At 38.5% G+C, this 27,178-nt stretch overlaps 1 protein-coding gene across 2 annotated transcripts; it reads right to left on the bottom strand.

Annotated features, from left to right (window-relative positions):
* Positions 1–1,187: 1,187 nt before the first annotated feature.
* Positions 1,188–26,373, bottom strand: mkln1 (muskelin 1, intracellular mediator containing kelch motifs). Of its 2 annotated transcripts, none has more exons than XM_072377228.1 (18): positions 26,274–26,373; positions 25,277–25,346; positions 20,009–20,151; positions 18,561–18,649; positions 18,344–18,453; positions 17,722–17,914; positions 17,468–17,584; positions 17,151–17,216; positions 14,190–14,302; positions 13,511–13,723; positions 13,141–13,362; positions 12,915–13,044; positions 11,096–11,243; positions 10,227–10,341; positions 8,636–8,775; positions 8,200–8,302; positions 7,843–7,897; positions 1,188–6,955 (listed from the first exon to the last, which is right to left on the bottom strand). In XM_072377228.1, exons 1-18 carry the CDS (start codon positions 26,351–26,353, stop codon positions 6,834–6,836), a joined length of 2,229 nt encoding a protein of 742 aa, XP_072233329.1. In that variant the 5' UTR covers positions 26,354–26,373; the 3' UTR covers positions 1,188–6,833. The 2 variants fall into 2 exon arrangements, with proteins under 2 accessions (XP_072233329.1, XP_072233330.1); XM_072377229.1 differs by having other exon boundaries at positions 17,507–17,584.
* Positions 26,374–27,178: the final 805 nt, after the last annotated feature.

Below are 27,178 nucleotides of genomic sequence, written 5' to 3'. Positions count from 1 at the left end.
GTGTGTGTAAGTAGATATTTGAAGGAACACTGTACAAGATGATTTGCTTCAGAAAAAAGCTTTTACTTTCTCTCTTATTAATAGTCAATTAATTGAAGAAATGATTGACAGGTTATCAAAACCAGTGATTAGCTGTAGCCTTAATATAGCCATGTTTCAATGCGACAAACTGGAAACGAAAGGGAATTTAATGGTTTATCGTGTAATTGCCAATTGTACCACAGTTGCTGCTGCAGAGCAGTCTTGTTTTTTAAATAATTGCCTCAGTGTGGTGACACCAGGTTGTCAAGTTTTAAAATTTACAGAAATTACCTGCGACCCATAAAACTGTGACGGACGCTTCCAACAGCCAACTCCTTCCTCTTCCAGACTGGCTGAGACGAAGAAAATCTGAGAGTCAACTCATGTTTTAGTCTTGTTGTCCTGCACGATGTCATTATCAGTGATGGAAAAACTACTAGAATAACATCCAAGTTCTAAACACTTGGGACAATGTACTACACTGGAATTATTTTCTGAAAGCAGTAGCAATAAATGTCTACTGCAAATGCCAACTCCTGTTGGTTGGTCATTGAAAAGAAAACAAACAAAAAAAAACCCCACTGGACTGATGTAAATGTTTTTACACAGTCAACCTGTAAATAGGTCAATGTTTTTTGTTTTTTTCTAACCATTGCCAATGTTGAGAGGTCAAGTTATCAACTATTCTGAGATGTGTGCAGAATCATGAATGGTAGAAAAACAACACTATTTTTTTTTATTATTATCGTTTGTGCTTTGTTCAGTCAATTTTTTCCATTAAAAAACAGTAAAGGACTTAATATACACTTTATTTCACTTCTACCAATATAAAAGTGAATTCATTACCTTTGGCACTCCAGTCCAACCTATGGTTGACCTATTTTTTTTATTTTTATTTTTTTAATTTCACGTGTCTGTCTAAAGTCTCACCTCTATTATAGTTGTGGCATTTTCACCAAAGTATGTTATTAGTATTTTATGTATTTATGGTTTGTTTGCTGCTGAAGGCAAACAACAGGGGTCTGACACACTGGAAGCTGTAAATTGTTGACTGTTCGGGTTTCCAAATAAAAGGAAGCATTTTTCCACAAAACTTTTGTCGATTTCTTCATTAGCTTCTCTACGTGGCCACCAGGGGGCAAAGAAAAGACAGCACTTAAGCAATCTTGAACAAAATACAATCTTTATTCATTATATACATTAAATACAATGCAATACTACAAGGCTTTCTAAACATTCACTGTATCCAGAGTAGTGCTAACTGATCTGAGAGTACCAGCCTTGAAACTCCTGAGACCAACTCAGGGTTTGAAACAAGGTTGAGATAAAAAAATAAAAATAAAGAGAAAAACTTATCACACAGCAAATGTTGTGTGGAGAATATTTACCCTAAAAAAAAAAAAAGAAGAAAAAGTATTTGGCATTGTGTGTCTTTTTTCAAACAAAAGGTGCTTGGAATTATATCTTCTTAAACACAGCTTTCTTCTGGCAAAAAGGAAAAGCTCTGGCAAAAGTGGTCTTAAACATTAACAGATTAACATAAATAATCACTCCTTGTTGAGTCTTTTTTTTTTTCTCTTCGCTATTTTGTTTTGCTCTAGTGATTGTAAAATAATTTATTATTTAGTCAGTATCAGCGCAATATGGGGAAAACATTGGCAGATACATGCTGCCATTCTCCTCCATCAAAACACTTGATGACCACAAAATGACCACATACCAGAATATACTTAACAGGATTCACTTTCCTTTAGAAGTGGCTTTAGGGAATCAAACGTCTGTAAGTAGCAGGACACTTAACTTGCTCCTTGCTCATGCTTAAACTTAAACATTAGTAATACTCATTGTGGAAACAATGCAAAATCATCTAAAGTGATGATGGATGTTGCAAAAGAACAGCCACAATCACAGTAAACAACATTCTAAAAAGGAATTTAAAATCTCATAGAATAGTGCACTTATTGGAACGTTTATCACAAGATAAATCTGCTAATTGTTCTTTTAAATACAAGATAAATAGCTGGAAGAGAAAGTGAGCCATATTGGCTTAATTCATTGGATATAGATTCCACACTCATCAAGTTTTGTTTTTCTTCTTCTGCACACTTGAATCCATTTGCTACAAATCCTGATATATTTTGTTAAGGTAGAAAGAGGCTGAAATCTGCCTGCTACAAATCAATATACAACTTTGACAGTTAGATGGTGGTTGACAGTGGCAATAGCGGTCTTAATAATACTGTGTGATCAAAATTTTGAAATGAAAAATAATTGACAGAGGTGTGTGAGCTCAAGGTTGGAAAACTGCTATACTACAACTAGTGTGATGTTGCCAGGCAACCATCAGTGAGTCCAATGTGACGGTAGTGATTTTATCAGATGCTGATAGGTGAATTCAGTTCTCTCTGAAAAGAGCCAAGCTAACCAATACTCAAAAGCAACCTGCTGGCAGTAGCTTCGTACTGTATATAGTATACATATTATTGTGGAATCCTTACAGCTAACTTCAACTACGAAAAACAAGTCTGGATTAGCCAATACACTGAAAAATCAACAGTAGGTGATCCTCTGAAGAAATATCAAGATTAGAAATGGAACATTTCTCGTCTTAGAATACGTTCAATCAAGGCATCTTTGCTCAGTTCATTTTCAGTTTTATTTTGCTTCAGCAGCTTTGTCAGTGGTTATAGATGGTTAAGAATTCCTGAAGTATTTTTGCTGTCCATTTACCAAATTATGATACCACTGCCCTATCTATAAGTGAAAAGGTGGATGGTGGAAATGACATCTTGTTGTTTAACTTGTATCACAGAAAAAGGGCCAAAATGTTGGATCTTATTTTTTATCATTGTTACTTTGGAACATTGCTTAGAAACATGTTAATATATTTTTTTTTAAAAATAAGGAAAAGAGATTTGTCCTTTCCTGCAGCTCTTAAATAACCCGTGGTTGCTTACGATCAACTGGGATTTGTTTTTCTGTAAAAGCAGAACTTGATCTTTGATTTGATTATGATGTAAATACATGCATTTCATGCCATTTGCACTGAAGACCAGTTGCTATTGTTAGTCTAAAGTCGTGTTTCTACATCAGTAAACTGCACTCAAGCTTGGGTTTAAATGTAAATACCTGTTTTACCTCAAAACAGTCTCTCAATGGGAAGAGGATGGATTTATGACCACAGGGGAACTTCTGAGAAGGGACATGTAGTGCTGAACACTGGTTTCTGTTCGGTTATGCAAGCATTTACTTATTCACCTATTTACATATTTTTAATTTTCACAACTGCAAGCTCATTTCTTTTGTTTCTCTTCATGGTACTTCAAGATCCAGAACACGTCTTATCATAAAGTGATCCACAACCATTTTAAGACGCTCAAATGCTAGAAGACATGAGTGAAAAAAATAAATAAATAAAAAATATCAGTAAATGCTATCGGTGACCATATTCACCTTGGAACAGTAGTGCACCACTGCCAGTCTGAAAAAACAAATTCATTGAACCCATATCCAACTTAGGAAACCAATCCCATCAATTTGGAGATGTTAGCATTTAGCGACACATTAATACTACATGACAACATCATTAAGTGGAAGGCTCATCATCAGTGTGCGCACCTGTTTCACTTCAAGTCAGTGTTAACACGGCGTCTTATAAGGCTGCGTTCATTCCTCTTTCGGTTATCCTGTTCTAGTGCAGCAGTGTGAATGCGTAACAGTGCTCATAAACTGTTGGCTCAGTTCATCGAGTCCCCCCCCCCCCACTACCTCTGGTCCACCTTGCCTTAGTGCATCTCCAGTTCTGCTGCGCAGAGCTGGCAGCAGAAGTGCAGCTTTTTAAAATATTCACAGATCAGGCAAGAGAGCACAGTTATATCCGAGCCATTTGCAAGAATAATGTACTTAAGATCTGGCGGTTTTTGCAACATCAGCTGACTACGTTGCCTACTCTTTTCAGGCATTTATATCAATCTGATTGAGCTGAAAGAACTGATGGAAGTGATAATAATGCCCGATTTCTGTCTTACACATAATTAAAAGTTCCTCTGATGTTTTTGTGGAAAAATTTGCTGATTTTCAGAAAATAATATTGGGCTCAAAGGACAGTTTTTATCTAACTAACAAGCCAAATTTTGACCCAACTCTGCCCTTCTGTTAAACTGACTTAATGATCATTTATGTGCTCAGGTTCTTCGAGCTCTTAGGTAGAGATTGTACAGATTTTGTACAAAACACAGACTATACAAATTTTGGACAATAGTTATAGCAGTTTTACCAGGGCTGATAAGTCATGTAATGTTCCGATTGGTCATAACTGTTAGTCAAGGATGCAAGTGATCACTACAGCTATGCAAGGTCATCAGTTTGTTCATGACTGAAAATCAATAAAGACAATATCCACAAAAACAAAGTGGGAATTTGAGAGAGCAACACGCAGCAGTGGACTTGAATCCCAAATGTCTCAACAAGAGTTGATGACCATAGAGACAAACATGTTGGCTTAAAGTTCACAAATGAGAGGTGAGCAGGGACACAGGCCTTTAGCCAAATTGCCATTGCCTCTGAGCAAAATCGTTCATAATTTCTTTCCAGATTATTCATCTGCAGTTGCGCCCAACCATCTAACCTCCAGACTGGGAAACTTTTTTTTTTTTTTTCCCCCATTGTTTCAATAGAGTTTTAGATTCAGATTTAGACTCAAGCTGAACTACAAATCAGCAGTTTTGAACAATTCCATTGAGATAAAATTTAAGTTACATGGCGTCAGTATAAGAAAAACTAAATAATAATGACCCACTGCACCAAATATGATGACCAAAGAAAAACCTTTCAACATCTGATTTCCATGTGGTGATTCTCCAGGGAAAAGCAAATATAGCAATATAATCTGTTAACATAAAGAATGATATATGAACACTTTGTTGTTTGTGTAAAAAAAAATTTAGGGTTGGGGAATAAAAATCTTCTGCATTGTGACAAGACTTAAAGTCTTTGGAATTACTTTGCTAATGATCTTTGAACTAGCATTATTTGTATTTACCAAATAACATTGACAGATAAACAATGAGACAATCAAACGTTATTTCTGTCATAATTTCAAATTTGTGTAAAAATTTACATTCACATCAATGCAAGGGAACTTCAGAGGATCAATAGAAAGTAAAGTAGTTGTCAAATGTAGTTGTATAATGAATTTGTCACTGTAAGCATTGAATAACTTCAACAAAAAGACAATTTATTTTCTTTCTCTCTTTGAATTGTGGGGAGGAATGGGGGGTGGTCCTGAGTATTGGAAGTCATTTTATGGACCAAACAATGAACTGATCAATCAAAATACCAACAAATTAGATAAGCAAGATAAAAATTTCTGTCGTGGTCCCGTGTTTCTAAAAACAGAAAGATGAAAAAGAAAAAAATTTGTATCTGAATGAAGCTTCCGGTTTTGTTTTTTTTTTAAGATTAAAAGGTATTTTGTTGGCAGATGAGACACTACGCTGAAAGACTGCATGATCCTCATTTGGAGAACATTTCAGGCTGCATCTCCTGAACTGAATGCGTCTAATTCACAGACGTATCCAGGTGGATATTTGGAAGTTTTAAGGAGAAATAAAGAACCAGAATAATTCAAACTGAGGGAGTGCCACGGCAAAACACCAGCATAAACTGACTTTTTTTCCTCCCTCTAGAAAATATCAAACTGGATAACTGATGCCAGCAGTCCATTGCACACCCACACAAACTACTTAGATATATATTTTTTTCCCCATCAGTAATGATGTTGAACCAGAAGGTTTTGATTAATCAGGACAGGAAAAGTCATGTTCCAGCACAGAATGTGTTCTATCCAGGAAACTTCCTATATGTATATATACATAATCTGTACACAATGTATCCACTTTGAATGAAAGTACAGTCCAATAATTACTGAGAAGAACAATTCAATTTCACCTTGAGTTAGCCAGTCCAATCGGGATAATAACCAAAATCAGTATAAATGTATCTTTAGATATAGATATATTAAACTTTATCTCATAGCACTCAAACTCTACTAAAATGATAGCTGTGTTTCTGTCACAGTCACTATTAGGGTCATGTGTTACAGAGGAGTAAGCCAACCAAACCATCAAAACAGCAGCTGACAAGAAGCCAGACGTGTCCGAGAGTTTTGCAGTAGGGATGCTTAAAAAAAAAAAAAGAAGAAGAATGCCAAAAGAACAGAGGAGCTAAAGAAACTGCCATCTTCAAATAAACTACTTTGAACTGGATTTTCAACAATTGTTCAACTCATCGACTGTCTTCCTCAAAAATACATGTGGATGGATGCCCATCGTTGACTTTGTAGAAGTGTTAGTGCAAAAACTCAGCACCTTAAAAAAAAAAAAAAAAAGGAGTCAATGAAGAAAGAAAAAAAAAAAGCAAATGTGCAACATCCTCTTTTTTTGGCTTAGACTTTTCGCAGAAGAAAAATCGAGTTAAGATGAAAAGCAAGCTATTTTTGGCAGAGTTTAGAAGGGTTCTGACGAATCGTCATGAGCAAGAGGAAACCAAAAGAATATTGCATACATGCACCTCAGGTTGTTACAGAATTTTACTCATATCCTTCTAGCAGTGTTGCTTTCTACGTTTCATGACCATCACTGTCATGGTGACGCAGCCTGCGACACAAGCAGGTTGGTGTGGTAGAGGTGGGAAAAAGCATAATCCAACCAGTCGGATTTGTGATTACAAAAATAACTAGTCTCTGTCCCACATTGTGTGTGCAGGTGTGTGTTCAACCAGTCTAGTGGGTGAAGTGTTTCAGGTTGGAAGGGCTAGAGGGTGATGAGGTCTACCAGATTGCCCTTAGGTGGGGTCATGCTGTCCGGAAAGAAGTTGACCAGCGTGTCAAAGAGCTGCGTCCGCTGAGCATATGTCTGGTCTACGTCGGAGAAACCTGAGGAGAGGAAAAAGCACAGATATATGGAGAAAGAGAGAAAATCAAAAACAGAAAAAAAAAAAAAGAAGATCATATTTACACATCTTTAATCGACCTGTACTTACAGAACATATGCCTACTTGTTGTCATAGACCAAACATAAGAAAATGGTGGAGAGGAGCCACAAATAAACTATTCTGTCACAAAATGCTAAAAACCCAAAAGCAAGGCTTAAAAAAAAACCAACTAAATAAATATTTTTTTAAAAAATTAAAAATCAATAAAAATAAAAAAAAAATTTAAAAAAAATCAAATTAAAAAAAATAAGCTAATTTGGACTTGACTAAACTCAGCTGTCAACCCGTAGAGCTGCTTGATAAATTTGTAGATGCAGGTGAAGGAGTCTCTGGAAAGTAGAGCAGCTTTGATTAAGAGGACTTGCTCCTCCTAAGTATTTTTTTCTTGGATGTCTCAGGTCACTGAACGGTCTGTAATAAAAACTTATTGGCAAAAAACATTGGCAAAAGCAGTTTAAAGTGACCCTTAAATTCCTTCTACTTTGGATTAACTCTCTTGGAGAAGACTGATGAATTGATCCTACAACACCTGGCTCCACACACTCACTTTAAGTAGCTGCCATAACTCCATAAAATATAAAATGTAATTGCAGGAAACGTGAAAAAAAAAAAAGTCAGAGTTGCAGAGTTGGTACTTTGTTAATTTCAACAGTTCAACTCAACTTGAACTATAAAATAATTTTAGGTAATATAAATTTAGAATCCAAACCCCAAACTGAGGGTATTCCACAAAGCAATATATCGACACGTTTCATTTTACTAAAGCATTTTTCTAATACCTAAACACAGTAGTCATATTATTTTTAAAAACATTGATCACGTTCTTACCCAGAGGGATGAAGTCAGAGCTAGACTTAAAGAGTGCCGATGGTAGGAGCTGAAACTGAGACGCAACACAAACATCTGTATCACTTCAAAATTCAAAAGCACTAAACAAACAGGCAGATGGAGCTCCTGCTGCAGTAGCTCCTGCACTCATCTAAATGCAGAACACAGTCCTCATCACACACATGTCTGGACAGATTAGGAGTAAAAATTAAAGCTGCAGATCTAAAGTAAAGGCACTGATGTATTACTCGCATACCACAACTTTTTCAACATTCCCAAAAGTCTTTTCCACTGCTTCACGCAAATCAATCATGGAATGGAATGTATAAATGTAACCGTGTAAGAGGAGTCGGGTACCTCTTTGGTCTCATCAGGATCTGTGTGGTCCACAGTGAGTGACAGGTCGTTCTGCAGGTATTTCAGTGCACTCAGTGGTTCTGACTGGGCTTTCTCCTCAAACCTGTCAAACCAGGAATCAAATAATGGTAAACATACATAGGAAAAAAAAAAAAAAAAGAAAAAAAAAAGAGATTGTCATTACAACTACTAACCACTAGAGGGTAACCGAAGCAAGGTAATTTACACAACTACAGTTCCAGAGGACGCAACCATTAGTTTTGAAATATGCACTAAATGGAAATAACAAATAATTAACGAAAAAGGGCAAAAATCTTTATATGTACATATATATACACACACACACACACATATCTAAAATGCATAGAATACAGCGACTGGCTCCAGTGATGACATAGTGAGGGCAGTGGCTGCATGAATTAAAGACGTTACAGACCTATATTTTCTAATGAGGTATCTGCAGTGGCGGAGCAAGTACTCCTTAGAGGGCCGACACAGTTTAAGAGACCAGAAGTCATCCAAGCGCATCTTCGGAGAGCACGACTTCCCAGGGTTTCCACCAAACAGGTAATGAACCTGGAAACATTTAAGGTGTGATAAATACATTATATGTTTAGGTTAAAAATAAATAAAGAAAAAGAAAACTTTAATTTGTGCCAACCATAGCTGAGGATCTCAATTTCTCAGAAATAGACTTTTGCAACTTTTGTCCTCAACTGTATGAAGATATTTACCCATGAGTTACTTCTAATGTTGTGTTGAACAGAAGCCCGCAGAGTCAGGAGCATAAGTGAACAAATTGTAGATTTGTTTTTAAAGATTTTTCAACTCGACTCTGCATGAATAAAAATCTAAGAAAGCTGAATTGATGCTAACCTCCCCTAAGAGTATTTTTTATTGAGCACCGACAATTAACACATACAGAACAAAGAGAAGATCATTGGAACAATGCTCACACATTTACATTTATACAACACACACCCCACTCCCCCATCCCACCCCGCAAACAACAAGCATAATGTCCCTTATGTTTATCACCCAATGAAGTAAGGGAGGCATACAGCCGTATACTGTTAAATTACGCAGAAATTAAGCAGGCATAGTTTTAGGTCTACCTGAATACTTCAATAATGGGTTCCAGATGGAGAAGAAGTTTTCCCGAGACTCTCCGAGTGTATGTTTAATCTTTTCTAGCTGTATGAATTGCATCAGATCACATAACCATAATGACATTTTCGGTGGATTGACAAGGTAATAATATTCTCCTGCGTGTGAGTAAGGTGGTAAAAGCAATGATATGTTGACAATTGTAAAGCAGTTCCTATCTGTGACACCAAATATATCGATAGCAGCACTGGGTTGTAGATTAAAGGTCAACCACTCTGACCACTCTGTTTTAAAGATCACTGACCAATAGGCTGTCAGGGAGGGACGTGCCCAAAACATACGAGTTAGGTTGGCAGGAGTGCTATGATACCTGTCGCAGCATGCATTTGCATGAGGGTAAACTTTGTCCGGCCTTGTTTTAGAATAGTGACTGCGATGCAAAACCTTAACTTGTATTATGCCGAGTTTTGCACAAGAAGAACTGTTATTTACTCTTCGTAGAGCGCCGTTCCAAATATCCTCCCCCAATTCATTCACCCATTCAGCCCTGATCTTTGCAAGGGATACGTTTTTAATAGAGGTTATGAAGACATTTATTCTTGAAATTAGTTTTCTTGAGTCTAAAGGAATTTCTAACAGATCATCCAAGGTAGACATCGATATGTATGGGAAGTTCGGGTCATGACACTTAAGAAAATCACAGACTTGGAAATAGCGGAATAAGTTAATGATAGGTTGTCAAAACTTGAAAATATGCCATGTATGTACATATCCTTAAATGCATAAATCCCCTGTCTTTGTCAAGCAATGAACTCAGAGTCTAGCTTACAAAAAGTGTTTTTTAAGTGAAATTATTTTCTACTTTTGACATGTAAACTGTGACACAACATACTCAAGAATACAGTGACTATGTGTCTTACTTTGTGCATCTCATCATAGACCAGCTGGTGTGCAAACCGTGGACATGGCTCCTCCTCCTGCAAAGTCTTGCTTGGGTTTTCTTTCACAGCCTGATCGTTCTTATAAACACATGACCTGGGCAATTTCACAGACAGAAACAAAGAAAAAGAGACAGGGAAGGAAGTACAATTTACATCAGTTACAAATAAACTCAATAATTTCTGAAGCCATCAAGAAAAAAAAAATCATTCATTTGTGATTGTACAAAGACACACTTCCACAAAGCAAATGCTAAACCCCAACCCAAACTTAATTCTAACCTCACAAAATGATGTTTTAAACCAAAGAGAGCCATCTGAAAGAATGTCAAAGTAAGGAAATTATCCCACTCCAAGGACTAAAAGTCAACTTGGTCCTCACAAAGAACACGCACATGTTTACATAAGAGTCACAGCAATCAGTTTCACTGGACGCAGAGTACACCAACAGTTTATGAAATCGATGTGCTGGAACAGCAAGGACTGCAGCAGAGCAGCATGTTCTTTCAAAAACACCACACCAAACATGACACATGCACACATGAGCACGCCCGCATGCAAACACAGATTGTGAACAAGCAGTTCCCTGCTGTGGGGATCAGGGATTACCAGCTGCGCATGGAGAGCTCACAGAATGCTTTGTCTAGTAATTCTTTCCAGTGCTGACATTTGTATAAACATGTTCAGCGTAATAAGTGCGAGTGTCGCTTGCATGCACTTATATATTGTGGTGAAGATCTTCGCTACAAAAAGCTGGTGTGTGTAAAATAACTTCCTGTGAGTGTTGTTGAGGTTATGATCACAGAAAACATCTCAAAAGGACAGAGTATGTGTTTATTTTTCAGTCTTACCAGTTATTGCGGGCGATGTCATAGATCCAGAAAGAGTTGCGAACGTTCTCCTCACGTTTATCCTTGTCTTTGCTCAGGCCTGAGAGGACGTGGATCTCATTGAGCTCAGGGTCAATGGTGGCTCTCTGGGTAAAGCCCGTCATTGGAACTGCACCCACAAAAGTATCAACAATAAATAACCACGAAGGTCAGCTCACTGAAAAAATATTTACTTTTCAAGCATGTCTGATTTGAAATGGAAATGATAATGAAAAATGTCAACATTTTAATTGTGCCAATCACCCGTTCTAATTAACATTTAAAGAGACAAAGATACAGAAAAACTGTATATGAAAGCAGGCATGAACTTGGCTATTTCCAACAATAACACTTCATTTTCAACAAATTAAAGAAAAAGTAAAGCAGTGAGCAGTAGTATTAGAGGCTACCAGAGGAACCTACTTGATAACATAACAACAAACCACCATAGCAACGAGGCCTGACAAATAGAAAGTGGCTGAACAGCATGCAAATACAACTTAGTGAGAAGAGAAGTGAAGAGAAAAGAGATTAGAAAAAGCTATAGAAAAGAAGAGAAAAGGTAAAAGAAAATAAGAAAAAAGGACAGAATTTCTAGAAGCAACACCAAGACTGCTTCATTCAGGAAGCTAAATCCCTTTGTACTGCGTGCAAGTAAATGGACAACATTTATATAGAGCTTTCCTAGATTTTTCCACATTAACACTTTTACACTACTAGGACACATTCATCCATTCACATACACACACTCATACAGTACTTCATGGTCCATACACTCTTACAGGGTATGCAGTGCTTTTTGTCCATCATACACATGATCACACGCTGATGAGCACATCACAGGCAATGTGAGGTTCAAGGACACTGTTGACAGGATTTAACCATCAACCTTCCAATAGGCAGGAGTGTTTAATTTTTCTTGCAATAAGCAGTCAGCGTGGAGTTGCTGCCTTGGTTTACTACATAACTAAACACAATTATGCTTGGTTTCCTGCTATTTAAGTGCTGCAAGACTTTATTTGACATCACAAATTAAACCTTCAAGCAAAGCTGCGATTTGTTTTCTTGTGGTGGAAATCGGGGAGGCAGTGCAGCCATCAGACACATATTCCATCAATTCAAATAGGTAAACATTCTATAATATAACATCCTGATTCAGCAACTAAGGAGCCAAACTGATGACTCACCTAAATTCTACTTCGCAATACAAGGAGAGAACACTTTGTTTTTCCAATATGAAAAAGGAGCTTCAAATGCCAACTACAGATTGAGCCTTTATGCCTTTGGATACTGACAAACAAATATAAACATAGTGGTACATAAACTAAGCTTAAAATGTTTGGGGACTTGTAGTGTGCCTCACCACATATTCACACCTAAATCAAAGGATGAAACTGAGAAAAGAACGGTTTGGATTTCCTGCTTTCATGCTGCAAAGATTTTTCTTTTTTAAGTCTGCTTTATATCCATTTCGAATTGTATGACTTATATTCTTATCACCACATTACCAGTTTGTCCAGATCCTCCTCTCCTCTTGTTCTGACAGGGTAAACCAACGAGGGAAGCAGACTAAAGTCTATCTACAGTATACAGAGGATTAAATGGAGCATTGGCTTAGTGCCTGACCACTAGGAGCCAGATCTCTCAAAGCAGAAAATCCATCTAGTCTTGTCTTTTTTCTGTTCATTTTCATATCATTATTACAGTATAATGTAGCTTTATATGTTCATATACCTTCTATGTTTGGAGAGGTTTAAGTTATCTAACAAAAAAAATAAAAGTTATAAAAATCAGTTCTTACCCATCCCAGAATCCTTCTTGGTACCATCAGATATAATCTCTACATGGTCTCCATCGACATCATAACTGAAGAAATCATTGAGGTACGTCTTCGACCTCTGACCTCCAAACACATACAGACAGCGGTTTTTCTGATGGCAAAAACAAAAATAAAAACAATAAACTCAAGCCTAAAAAAATAGGACAAATTAGCACATATTAGTTTTAATAACCATGTCCAGACTCACCGTGTGGAAGAGCATGCAATGGCCAATGCGGGACTGGACGTCCTCTGGCCCAGCATTACACGAGTCCTCCCGAAGGAGGTTCCATGTCCCTGCTTGGCAGTGGTAAGCGTACAGGCCGCTGAACTGTGGCTCTGATGTCCGGCTATCCTCCATGCTACCATTACACGTCAGGATGCGCCCGCCAAATGTGTAAATCATGTGTTTTTCTGAGTCCATGCACATCTGCAGAAAGAGCCGGAGGGAGAGGGCGAAAGTGACCAGAAACAAAAAAGGGGAAGTGATAAAGGTTGAAAAGAAGGTGAGTTTGCCATCAGGCTGGTTTCCCTGCCTATGAATAAGCGACATGTGAGAGGCTGAGCGCTGCAGCTACCTGATGGTCAAACACCAACTTTGGTCCTCCGTCAGCTGATGTATCCTCACTGAGTAGTGTCCAGGTGTTAGCGTCTATATCGTAACGGTAGAAGTCACTCTTCAGGGACTTGCTGTTCCTGACGCTGGAGTCCAGATAACGGCCCAATGTGTAAATCTGACGTCGCTGCGAGTCGATGCACATCTTGTGGCACGATCGAGCACTTGGACCATTCTGATTGGTAAACAGGAGACAGGCTTACATAGCTGTTTTACGTATCATTAGTATCAAATGTTCCTCATCAGTTGAATTTTGTGCACTGACAGTCAGTACAATAAAACAGTAACTGCGAATACAGTTTTGGAAAAACAACCAACTATAGCAGTTTATGAAAAGTGCCTATAAAAAGCTAAATTAAAAAAAGAAGAAAATTTAACCAAAAAAGAAAAGCACAATTTTTTTTCTCCTAAATTCTGTCCTCATTAGATTAATTTCAACTGCACTTTTCATGGGACTGTACCATTTTCTGCTTAACACCAAACATGCTTTCTGATTTCACATTTAAACTACTGAACACAATGCCACACACTTATGTCACTTCCATTTTCATTTAAACATGGAAGAAAAAATTACTCCAACATTATAATTTCCCTTTAAGACATATCAATCCATTCTTACATTTTGTTTTCTGTCTCCTCACCTCTTTTTCAGTGTCTCTTGAGATACAGGCCCACTGGTTCTCCTGAACACTGTAAGCCCAGAAGTCTGCCAGGTCCTGTGTGCCATCCCAGCCCCCAAACAAGTATACAGTTTCTGCAGGACAGATATAACAATAAGCACTTCAAATGATAATCATACAGCACTGGGTGCGTTCCTATCAGCCTGTTTTGATGTGCATCGAGAACTAGCACATCAGAAAATTATGATGGAAAGCCATAGTTCAAATTAAAATCCCATGATTTTAAATGTGTAAATCATGTGCTTTGTTTCTTCCTGACAAATGAAAATACGCTCGCTATTCGAAAGGGATCGAAACAGCTGTGTTCGCATCAAGTCTGACATCAAGTCTGACACCTGCTTCCGGTGTTTTGCGGGTCACTAACAAGACAACAAACATGTCGGACAACAATAGGTTTGCGTGGATGGAGGAAGAAGTTGTGGCGTTTTTAACTTTAAGGAGAATCAAATAACTGCTATCCTTAACAGTAAACAGAGAAATGCCAGCATATATGAAGAGCTCCGCGTGGAAATGTGTAGCCGGGGGTTTGATAAACTATGGACTGCATTGAGAAATACATTGAAAAGTCTGAAGCAGTGGTACGTGGCAGAAAAACGGATGCTCAGCAGAAGTGGGTCAGGATCTCAAATTAATTTCAAATTCTTCAAAGAAATGAATGACATGCTCGGCCAGAGGTCAAGTGTGACTATGCTACTGCACGAGTTAGTAGTTTTCACTAAAGTCCATACTTTTGATGGAAACACACATGATTTGAATTTCTTTTAATGCGCATTTCACAATGATTCGCATCACTTTTGGATGGAAACATGACTACTGAGACTTTTTTTCTATGTGCATTCCAATTTGGAATAAATTACTATGGATCATGTAAACTACAGCACCTAAACCATCCAATTCAAAATATATTGTAGCATATTTCAGTGTCAATCTTATTCCCGTCTTATTCCCAGTGCAGCATCTGAGCTTAGAAGGACATAAAGAGCAAACGGCAAATAAGTCCTTGTTTGGGGGTTATCTTGAATTCGCAGACAAAAAAGGTGAGTCAGTCGCCATAGATGAGCTGTGTTCACCATTTGTTACGTAAAGGTGTGGCTTGTGAGTACCACCTGCCCTAAAACGGCAAAGGATGGCATATACAGCCATGTACAAGTGTGCTTCAAGCACGGCTTTTAACTATATAGTAAATGTAAATGTTCATGAAAACCTTCATGTTCAAGCAAAGAATGGATAATGACTTTTTCGGTGAATAATAGTGGTCGAGTGAGGCTAAATTATCACATAGCCTTGGAGTGTACACGAGCCATTCCACATATTTCATTTGACATAATGTTTGTGCATGAAATTAAATCAAACAACAGAAGAACCATTTTTTTTTTTTTTCAAAATATTCATTCATCAGTTATACGCACAGTAAATTGAAGCTAAAATTAATCTATTAAAAGTAGTGACTTGGCTTCCAGGAGATCAATGTAGACCACCATGCAAATTCAGGGTTCAGGTCAAATACAGGCCACTCTAGCTCATGCAGAAGGAAAAAGTGGGATGCTGTGAATGTATCAGAGACTTGTGTAGAGTTAGAGGCACAGTTCCAAAACAGCACAGGACAGAGTATGGCTAATAAAGATAATAAATGTTTGGTGAGGCAGTTGCAATGATCAGTAATGATTGGTAGAAACGACATCTATGTCAGATCACAATATTTGTTTGTTGTCCCGAGTGTTTGTTAGAACGAAGGTGGCGTATTCTAAAATGTTGTAATGGGACTATAAAAGTCTCAGGAGTCTATAGGAATTTATCATGATGAACTAAAAGCTATCTAAGAAGAGAAATGGCAAAATTTTTTTTATTTTTTTTTGTATCAAAATGGAATTAAGCAAAAAAAAAAAAAGATTCTGGCCAGGAATGAAGGTAAAAACATGTGCAGTATATAGAAAAAAAGAAAACTTCGAAACTGCTTCAATTTCCAAAGGAATTATTACAGAACCTGGAGCCAAGTCATGGGGCGGATGGAACAGTTTTATCACTTGTCCTTTACCAGCAGGGTCAGTCATGACAACAGGGCTGGCAGTTGCCAAGTTTTGTTCACCCTTTACAATGCATTAACTCACATTGCACAGTTTGGCTGGCCTTTTCCCAGCAGTGGGAAGATAAGCAAACTTCTCTATTCGACAAAAATCAGCACCTAATCCAATTCACTTCATGAACTGACAAAAACAAGCATTGAAGTCCAGTCTCTTAATTTAGCTTAGCTAAATCTGAAAATCTGCAAAGTCTTTATTGAAAGACTGGAGATTGTACAGCCTGAAAAAAAATAAAAATGACCATGACGAAAATTGCAAAGAAAGACTTACTAAAAACACACAACAACAATAACAATGCTAATAATAAAAAGAAGATATTGTGTGAGAATCAGAGCGAGAAAAGAGGCAGAACCAAACAAGACAATGAAATCTTTTGTCAACTTCATCTATTGACTACTTCAATCAAAACACAGAGGTCAGTGCGCAGTCTGAAACACAGACCAAAGGGATGCAATTCTTTCTCCCAGCTCTAACAAAAGCTGCAGACACTGCATCACTCCATTTCCCTTCCACGCACAGACAACGTCGCTTTTGTCTTACAGACAGCCAGCAGGGAAGCAGATCACAAACACCGCTACCAAAAAAAATTTAAAAAAAGGAAAGTTGTGTTGCTATCAAAACAAAAAGTTGTAATTTATGTGTGGCTAATTTATGTGTTGCAGTTTTTTTTTTTTTTTAAATGTCAGAAATGCCCTCAAAATGGTTTTGAAGGAGAAAGGCTGGATATGGGAGTGCATGGGAGGGGAGGGTTAATTTGATTAAATAGCAAGAGAGCATTTTGAGTTTGTGTAGGAGGATATGAGTCATAGTGAAGTCATAACACGAGCTGCGTAGGTCTCACCAGTTTGGACGTCAATGACCATTTGATGTCCCCCCCTCATGCCAGGCCTGTTGTCGTCACCGTCACCTGGAAATGGGAGAGGAGGGAGGAAGAAAGGATGGCGCATGAGAGAGGAATGGGTGGATGATGAAGAGGGAAAATAAGGGAGTGGATGGTAGAAAATTGGTGGAATAACAGAATGAGAAGAGAGGTGGGAGGGAGGGAGGCAACAAACAAAAGGAAATCCCGCTTGTTTAAAGTCCACAAAGCTTTCAAAGCTTACTGAAACGTTTCATTGACAGATAGGGAATACATCCCGCTTAAATAGATTATCTCACTGTTAGCGTCGTCTCGGCTGATTTCTTGGTTGCTTGTACCTTTGTTGCATTTGGGGATGATCTGACTCCACCTGGGTTTGTACTCCTGCTGGCTGATATACTGGTTAAACAAGCCATCTAGCGAGGAAAGAAAATAATCAAATATTAAACAGTAAAAATCAGATATAAACAAGCACATTTTCATCTGTGAAGAGGAAAGAATAAATCACGATGCAACCCAAGATTTTGGAATAAATTCATGTGGATTGCGATACCTCTCACAGCTTTGTCTATGAGCTCCTCACAGGCATCGAAGTCTCCCTGCAGCACCAGTCGGTCATGAAGGTGAGTGAGCATTGGGTGCTCCAATGCTATCCGAGTCTTCTTCTGCAGTGACTCAAAGGCCTCTGTGTAGTTATGCTGTCGGAAGTGCTTGAGGCAAAGGCGGATGGCTTCCTGTTCTCTGTACTGAGATGACACAATGGAGGAGAAACATATATGTAATCAAGTCAATCCAATAAAAACATGATTCGAAGGTCCAAATGTCTGTTTGAAACTAGTGTGACACTAAATATTATTGAATGTATTTCAACTGTACAGCAAATCTAGTTTTTAAATGTCACAGAATATTGCATAAAGGAGTAATCATTTCAGTAGTCAGAATTTATTACAACCCTGTACAAATCAATAACCTATAGCTGGATTTATATGGCTTTCAGCTGTATACAAGCTACCAATTTATTATTTTTTCAGAGGTTAAATGTCCTTGCATCTGAGCCTTGCTTTAGTTAAAACCTCAAAGATACAATATGAAGACGTCTGCAAGGTGGATTAGCCAGTTGTTGGCCGATTAATACCTCCAGTTATAGATTGAGCACTCCAAGCACCAGTTCTTACCTTGCTGTACCAGTTAAGGCAGGGCTGAACCACATCAGGGTCTTCAATACCATGCAGTTCAACGTACCATATGCTGAAGTTAAAACTCGGACCCCAAGACATCAGAGGCACTGAGACAAAAAAAAAAAAGGAGAAAAGATGAATAAGTAGAGGACCGATAAATACATGGCAGCTATAAACAAATCATAGATGCTTGTGAAATTGTTTCAGCTTTTACCTATTTTGACAAATCTGCAGGGAAACATTTGCTCGTCTATCTTGTGCTTTAACGTGAACGTCTCCTTGTTGTAGTCATTCTTAAGGCCGCTATCAGATGAAGAGAGAGAAAAATCAAAGTGATACAGCTGTTTTCCGAATGACATTGCCAAGTTGGAAAATTAAACTAAAAGCTGATAGATTTTGGATATTGAACCATCTCCAAACTCCATTTGTTGATTCGGACACAGCACTTATCTCTACACTTTTCTTTTTAACAGACAAGCTTTCATGGAACGCAGATGAGGAGCTTGATGGCCAAACTCATCACTTATTAGCGTTTTCTTACACTAATTTCATGTAGAGATGTACCAATCAGAACGGTGGTTGGTACATTTTCAGAATAATTTCTGGGTAATAAAGCATTTTAGAATGCGTTAAATTTTCAGAACCATTGGATATGTTATAGTCCAAGTTTAAAATGTAAAGGAGAACATCAAACTCAGAATATGAGAGCGTTGATAAATTGTGTGAGTATATATATAGGTTTAATTTCTTAAAGTTCTGATGTTGCAGATATGTTTAAATTTATAAACCTTCTATAAAGGAGAGCTATTTTTGCCACTTCAAAGCAGAGCAGCACCACCACAAAAAAAAACACAAAACAAACCCAAACATGTCTTGAAATTATTTTCTCCTCATAAATCATTGCACTTTTTAAAAAAAATTTATATCATCTTTGATCCACTCTTTTAACCCCACACTGGATTTGTAAAATTCTATTAACTTACTTGTACCATTGGTATCATTGGTACCATTGTCATAAAAGAACACCGATTTAACCATAACCGTTCTCTCTGCTGCCTCTGCGGTGATGTGTGATATGCACTCAAAACACAAGGCATAAGCTGGAAGATTTTGGACATTAAAATTTAAATGATCACAAGTGCTTGATGAGGAAAAACGTTACTAACACTTCTACTGACACTGATAACAACTGGCTAGATTCAGAACATCTTCCTGGCTGCACGGTCTGTTGAGGAACACGCTGCAATGCTGTGAGTCACAGAGTTCCAAACAATCATTAAGTTCTCCCTCACAGAAATACAAATAAATTCTGTTCTACAATCTGAATCAGCTTTATTTCACCAAGTACGAAGACACATACAAGGAATTCTTTGCCGGCAGTTGTTGTCTCACATACTCGTGTCATAAATAATATATATTTTTTAAAATAATGTTTTTATATATGCATAAAAAACGGTCTAAGTGACAGGTGTAAAACAACAGTTCCAGTGTTTTTTTTAAACTGTTCAATAAGGTGACTGTTGTGGAGAAGAAGCTGCTCTGGTACCTGTTAGTCCTGGTCTGGAGGACTCTGAGGCGCCTGCCAGACGGAAGCAGTTCAAAGCAGTTCAATAATCACACAAACAAGTTAAATTGGACTTGTATTAAGAAGGAACATCTCACCTGGACAAAAGCTCAGTCATGTTCTCTTCACTCATCCCGCCAAACACCTTGAACTTCTTAAGGTTGCAGACATGAGTCTTCTCATACTTCCCAAAGGTGATGCTCTGAACAATTGCCGGCCTTTCCAATTTCAAGATTAAAAACTGGGTAAAAAAGAAATGGAGAGAAATATAGACATGACGTAGACTGAAAACAAAGACCAGAGTACATTCGCTGTGTGTGGAGCACTGTAGGAAACTGCCTCTCTTTAGTGCGGTATGGGTGCTGTCTATGGTTTCTATGGTAGACTTATGCACTTAACCATAAGTCCTTCACTCTACAATATAATAGAAGAGTAACTACATTTTTACAATTACAAAAAATTATTTTACTGCCATCTCCTGTTGTCAAGTCAACAAAGGAGAATATGGCACATATTGTGACATCAGACCAAGGAGATAATGGAGCACAATCTGACATGACAAGCCAAGACCTCAGTTTTCTAATCCACACGTAAAAGTTATAGTTGGAGTGTAACCGAGCAGTCACACCAAAAGCGTCTTGAGCAATTGTGGTGGCCAGTTGCCATTAATTTTCAATGGAGGCTGGTGTCGATGAGCGTTGAGAGAGGCTCAACTTTATGCAAATGAACAGCGGCGCGGCAACCAATTGTTTGGCCGATCTGGATTCCGAAGGGGGAAAAGAGCAGAAAAGGCCAGAAAGAGAGGAAAAAATTGAGAAGAAATTAATTATTGCAGTCTCCGGTTTACCAGAGCTGTATGACACAAGCCTGTTTGTCTACAGAGACAATCAAAAATGATCCAGTCGGAAATAGCGCTGGAACCAAACATCATCGAAGCGGAGCTCCCGAATCAGCTGGTGAAATTCTCTGTGGAGAGGTCGGTTTCTCAGTACGTTATGGACCAATGGCAAAGGGCCCTGCGTTTCCATCGCAAATATGCAGATGCAACACAAAGAAGGCTGCCCAGAGTGCGATCCAAGGTGAAAGAGGGAACCGATGTATAGATTGATTATTATATATGCCTGCTGTTTGAAAGCCCCGCCCCTTCGGTCGCTCGCTTTTGGTGTGCAGCGACTCCAGGCGGCGCGTTGTGAGCGACCTGAGCTTTTGGTGTGAGTGCCCAGTAAGGCTGTAAGGGGTAATAGCGGAAGGTTAACTCCAAAAAGCTCATTTTGAGCGCCTATATTTGCATTTGTGCAATAGGTGCATATGTATAAAAAAATTAATCTACAGTTATCAAAATACATGCATTGGTCTGCGCAGGGCCTTAAAGTGCCACTAGAAAACAGACACTTACTAAACCCCCTGAGACTAACATTTTCCAATTACCTGATTAAAATTTAGTTAATTAGATACATTTAGATAGTCTATCGGTAAGCAGCTATATTTACGTGAATCTTTCACAAGTATTCAAAGACTTTACCTTCAATTTTTTATGATCAATAAAAGCTTAAAGCAGCCCAGCAAACTTGCCTTTTGACATCTCTGTCAGGCATTGTTCCTGGCTGTAATGAATCAACATGTAATAAAACAGCATGCTCCTTCCATCAATACCCTGTGATGACTAAAATGTTCAAGGATATCACTTACAGATGCCTTTTATGTAATTTGGCCACCACATTGTTTGAACTGGTTGATGAGGAAGACACAAACTATCTCAGTCATAACATTATGATCGCTGGCAGGTAAAGTGAGTAATGTAAATGTATATCCTTCAAATCAGGACAGACACACCTTCATTGTGAATTTGAAAAAAGTAGAGAGGCAGTTTTAGGGGCGTCAGAGTTTATCAACAATTTGTGCAGCAGGTAAAAGAAGAAGAAAAAAAAAAAGAAAGGCAGACGACCTATGCGCAAGTCAGCAATGCAGAGCTCACAATCCACCCAACAACGCTGTCCTCACTTTGCTGAATTCACGACACCTGCCTGATGTGCATAAGTACAGACTAATGAGGGGTTGAGTTGCCAGTGTTTGGCATATGTGAATACAGTAGTAGCCGTCCCCCAGCAGGAAAACAGTGGGCCCTGTAAAACATCCTTAGGAGTGTCTCAAAAACCACCACAATACTCCCAAGATATCAATCTGATGAGATTCAGAAAGTCCTTAACAAACAATGTCCAAAGGATCTATTGCTAACATTCCAGTGCCAGACAATCCGGAACACCCTACAGTGTTTTTTTTGTCTAGGCTCGGACTAATCCTTGTCAGATCTCTTAAGGCAGAATGAGGAAGACTAACACAATATAAGGTGGGTGTTCATAGTGTTATGACTAAACTGTGCAGTCTAACAAGCTAATACATATCACTGTCTAGGTATCAACTTCATAATGTGTATAATAATAAAGCAGCCTTGGTAAACCTTCAGTGTCTTGGTCAAAAACAAAAACAGTGAAGAGGACATAGTCGCAAACTTTTTGACTGTAGTTCTCAAGATTAAGTTTTAATGCAAAGTAGGAATTAATCCAAAAAGAACACATCGAACTGCATCTTGAGCAGCATTATCGATTATCGTCCTAGTCGACACATTCTGGGTCAATCAAAATTCTGATTGGTCGATTTTTTGCCTTGTTAATTTCATACAGTCTAAGGTTAGGAGGAAAGTACCAAGTGCTAATGGGGGTGTTTTCAGAGCACCCCTGATTCACAGCCTGTCTTCAGAGAACACCCCCCTTGTTTTCACTATTTTGGATTAGTCCAACCCATTAGAGACAGTTAGATTGAAGAACGTCCACCTTATTCAACGTCCGGTGGTTTGCTGAATATTTATTTTTAATTTGAGCGTTTAATTTACAGTTTGTCCTCCTCTACCATCCATGTCAAAGACATCGGCAGTGTGGTAAAATTTTACCAAAATAGATGGCGGGAGAAATGTTGAATGCAAAATTTGCAAACAACAGTTTGCATATCACAGCTCGACTACAAACATGGCGTATCATCTAAAAACTATCCATCCATCCATTTTCTATACCGTCAATCGGGTAGCGGGTGGGCTGGAGCCTATCCCAGCAGTCATCGGGCGAAAGGCGGGGTACACGCTGGACAGGTCGCCAGTCCATCACAGGGCCACACAGAGACAAACGAGACAAACAACCATGCACGCTCACACTCACTCCTACGGACAATTTGGAGTCACCAATTAACCTGACATGCATGTTTTTGGATGGTGGGAGGAAGCCGGAGTACCCGGAGAGAACCCACGCATACACGGGGAGGACATGCAAACTCCACACAGAAAGGCCCCAAGCATGGATTGAACCTGGAACCCTCTTGCTGTGAGGTGATGGTGCTAACCACCACACCACCGTGCAGCTATTAATATCATACTGAACATATTTTAGTCTAATAATAATAACTGCAGGCGTACCCGCCCGCAACAACGGCAGCATCCCTCTGACACACCCAGACCACGCTGGATGTTAAGCCTCCTCTATCATCCAAACCTAATGCAGTAATGCACAGCTTTATTTCGTTTGCACTTATCTTGATCTGCGTTGTTTAATAAAGATAATATTCCCTGAATTACCTTTAATGTTTAACTGCCTTCTTGTGCTGATATCAGCATATTTTCGACAATCTTCAGCTATTATATTGCGCAGATGCACGTGATGAAAAACGCTGTCAGAGCCGTCAGACTTGAGTTTGCCCTCCTCCTCCCAATTAGTCGATTTTTAGTCAAAATTTCAGGGTTTCAGTCGACCAAGAATTTCTTTGGTTGATTACAGCCCTACATTTAATAAGCTGGGTTAAGTTAAGAATTGATTTTCTTGTATGTGATCATTGGTGCTTGGCTTGTACTCTCATTCTATGTGAACTCAGATGTAATCAAGTTGGTTTTATGTGTTTTGCTTTTTGTGGACGGCTCCATTGTCACTATTCCTCACTCGAGTGTACATGCAGCTTTGTGATGGCACATGATGTGGAAGTGTACCCATGCTGATCATCTATGCAAAAAAGCTGGACTGGAGAGTTTGCAAAGATTTGGCCGCTGCCGCCACCGCCAACAAAGGTCTGGAACTACACATATGTAGATGATGTGAGCAAAAATGGAAGAAAGACAAGCCCCTATTCAGGAATTTGAAAAGGTCTGTTTTATCTAAATGTCAAAAATATAAAGAGTGCTAAATAAACATGTTTTTCTAATACATATTTCAACTATAATTGTAATTTTGTCTGTCTCCCAACATACATAGGCATCTGTTTTTTTTTTTTTTTCTAATGTTCTTAATTCTATTTTAAATCCCACAGATACCACTGGTAAAGCCAACCCATCCATCCATTTTCTGTACCCACTTAATCCAATTCAGGGTCACAGGGTGGCTGGAGCCTGTCCCAGCTGTCACTCAATGAGAAGCAGGGTACACCCTGGACAGTTTGCCGGTCCATCATCCATCACAGGGCCACACAGAGACTAACAACCATGCGCACTCACTCCTAGGGTCAATTTAGAGACACCAATTAACTTAAAATGCAAGTTTTTGGGTGGTGGGAGGAAGCCTGAGTACCTGGAAAGAACCCATGCATACATAGGGAGAACAAACTCCCCACAGAAAAGCCCCAGCTGGGATTCAAACGAGGAACCCTCTTGCTGTGAGGCGATGGTGCTACCCACTGTGCAGCCCTAAAACCAACCCTCTGTGAAGATCATCTTTAGCGGCCTTTAAATTGTACCCCAATGTCCCTTCGCATTTTGTAATGGAAAATTAATTCTTATATGCATTGTATTGAGTGTTACTGTGTTTAACCTGCAAATGACCGAGCTGCAAGGTACCACCCTGTCCTGTTTTCTTAAATTCCTCTTTACAATGGTGGGCTTGTTATAATGAGATAGCTGCACTTTAAGGGGGACAGGGCTGAGGCTGATATTTTTACGACTGTGTCTGGGTAACCTCAACTGATGGTAGGGGAGGAAAGATAGAAGATCAATCAACTATACCCAAAGAGAAATGATGTGATAAGTGGGCAATATAATTGTGTGTTTTTGCCTCAGTGGTCTGAGCAACTCTGTATTTTGCACTGTGTTGTTCTCTCTTGCAAGATATTATTATTAAAGCATCTTATCTCCTCAGAAGAAAATAACGGATTCTGTGCATTACTAAAATTTCCACCACAATTTACTGAAAATAAATCAATAAATTCTGGTATGGTTGGATCATAAGCTCCTGTGTTGACAAACACACATTTGTCTACCCTACACACATTAACAGGCACGTAGAAGGCAGCAGCTGCTTAACTTCAGTACCAGCTTATTTAAACAAAAGCAACCCTACCTGTGGAGGGTAGTTGCTCTCAGAAGACCACCTGGAAGACTGATCATTAGGTTTATCCACCAAGATATTCCTAAAGAATGTACAAAAGCAGTAGAGAGTGTATATGATTGAAGAATCACATGATATTGTTATAGTGATATAATATTACTAGTTCTGGAATCAATAGATTGTGCTAGATTGTTCACTTAGAATATATTAGTAGGTTTCTAGTAGCTAGCATGCTGGAGTTGTTATTAGCCAGCTAAAGCTAAACTGTGCCTTAAGTGCTGAAACTGCAACAGGCGAAAGCTTTTCAACTATTTGTGACTTCACAATACAACATCGCGTTGCATAACAAAGGGAGTTCCAAAGTTTTACGTTTTGTCTCATAACACTAGTTTCAAGTAGCCGGTAAACAAGCTGCTTAGCATAAATGCTACAGCAGAGCCACTTGGTTAGATAACTGCGGTTACCTCCACAAACGTGGACGTTGATTTTTCACATACTAGTGTACCGGAGTGCACAAAGTTATCAAACACGGTACAACCTTTAGGTTCTCAAAAGACTAATTTTGATGGGAATCTTCGCGGGATACCAATTCAAATTATTGTCTTTTCAGACGAATACTACTGCTGCTGCTATGTTTGGTTTGCGTTACGAGATAATGCACATATCTATGTATGTGCTTAACTTAAGGCTACTTGACATTAAATGCTCAAATTATTGTGTCATTGCGTAATATTTACAGAAACAAGTAAACACCGTCCTTTCAGATATTCAATATCTAACACGCTATTGTGCCAAAATTCTTCAACAGACAAGCATCGCGTTCGGGTGGCCGCGTACCCAAAACTAAACATCCCTACTGCTAATGAAAAAGCTAGCACTAGCTGAGTCTGATGAGGTAGGCCACTCGGGCCGGCTGAACGATAAACTAGTGTACCTTCGCGACAAGAGACCACCTGTAACCGCTAACACTAATGCATATATTGATACAGATGTTGTGCGCAGTACTCACTCAGGTAAATATGTAGAGGAGTAAGAGCTCCATTTAAAAACGCTGAAAGTGAGGACTCTGCTCTCAGGAACGACAGCCATCTTGTTGCAGAAAAATAACAAGTAACGAGCGGCTAGCAAGGAGTGAGCAGTGACCACCCTTAAAGAGACAGTACACCTGTTTTGATTTGTTCTTACATGTCGGATTGAAGTATAAAAGTGTTTTTAGGTAAAAACTTAGATTGTCCATTTCTATCATTTAAAGCATTCAAATGTCACTTTATCAGTTATTTTACAAATTACATATTTTTTCAAAAATATACATAATATATATAGCTATATATCTGTATTTTTGACTGCTGCCGCTTTTTGTGAAAACCAACACTGATTGTCCGCAAATGGCTTGGCATTATCAAAGTATAGTTGTTAGCTATATCCTGTTACTCGAGCATTACTTTCAGATGATGTAGTTATTGGTTGTTCTTTGACAAACAGTCTTAGACACATAATACAAAGTCACTACATTTACTTGAGATGGAAACCATCAAGCATATATATATTTGTGTATACATATATATATATACTTTAGCGTGTATATACTTTAGCCTATATAGATACACATACACGCTAAAATTTGACCTAGTTTGAACCTCTGTTCTCTCACTCACCCTTTCTCACAACTCCACACACTTACAGGTCTCCGTCCTCACACTTGACCCCGCCCCGTTACCTTTCTCAACATACCCGTCATAACCTCATACACATACACACATTCAATGCATCACAGATAGTCAATACTCACAGAACATTTGAACAGGTAAACATTATAAGAAAAACATTACTATGGGGTCACTCATATGCATATAACATATACCCCTTATATGTATTCACACACATATACCCTATACGCACATATCCATCCATCCA

This window comes from Leuresthes tenuis, unplaced genomic scaffold, assembly GCF_036924035.1.
Source record: "Leuresthes tenuis unplaced genomic scaffold, fLeuTen1.0.hap1 SCAF_23, whole genome shotgun sequence".
Classification (NCBI taxonomy): Eukaryota; Metazoa; Chordata; class Actinopteri; order Atheriniformes; family Atherinopsidae; genus Leuresthes; species Leuresthes tenuis.
The sequence above is the reverse complement of the archived record's forward strand: the minus strand, read 5'-3'. Positions and strand labels throughout refer to the sequence as shown.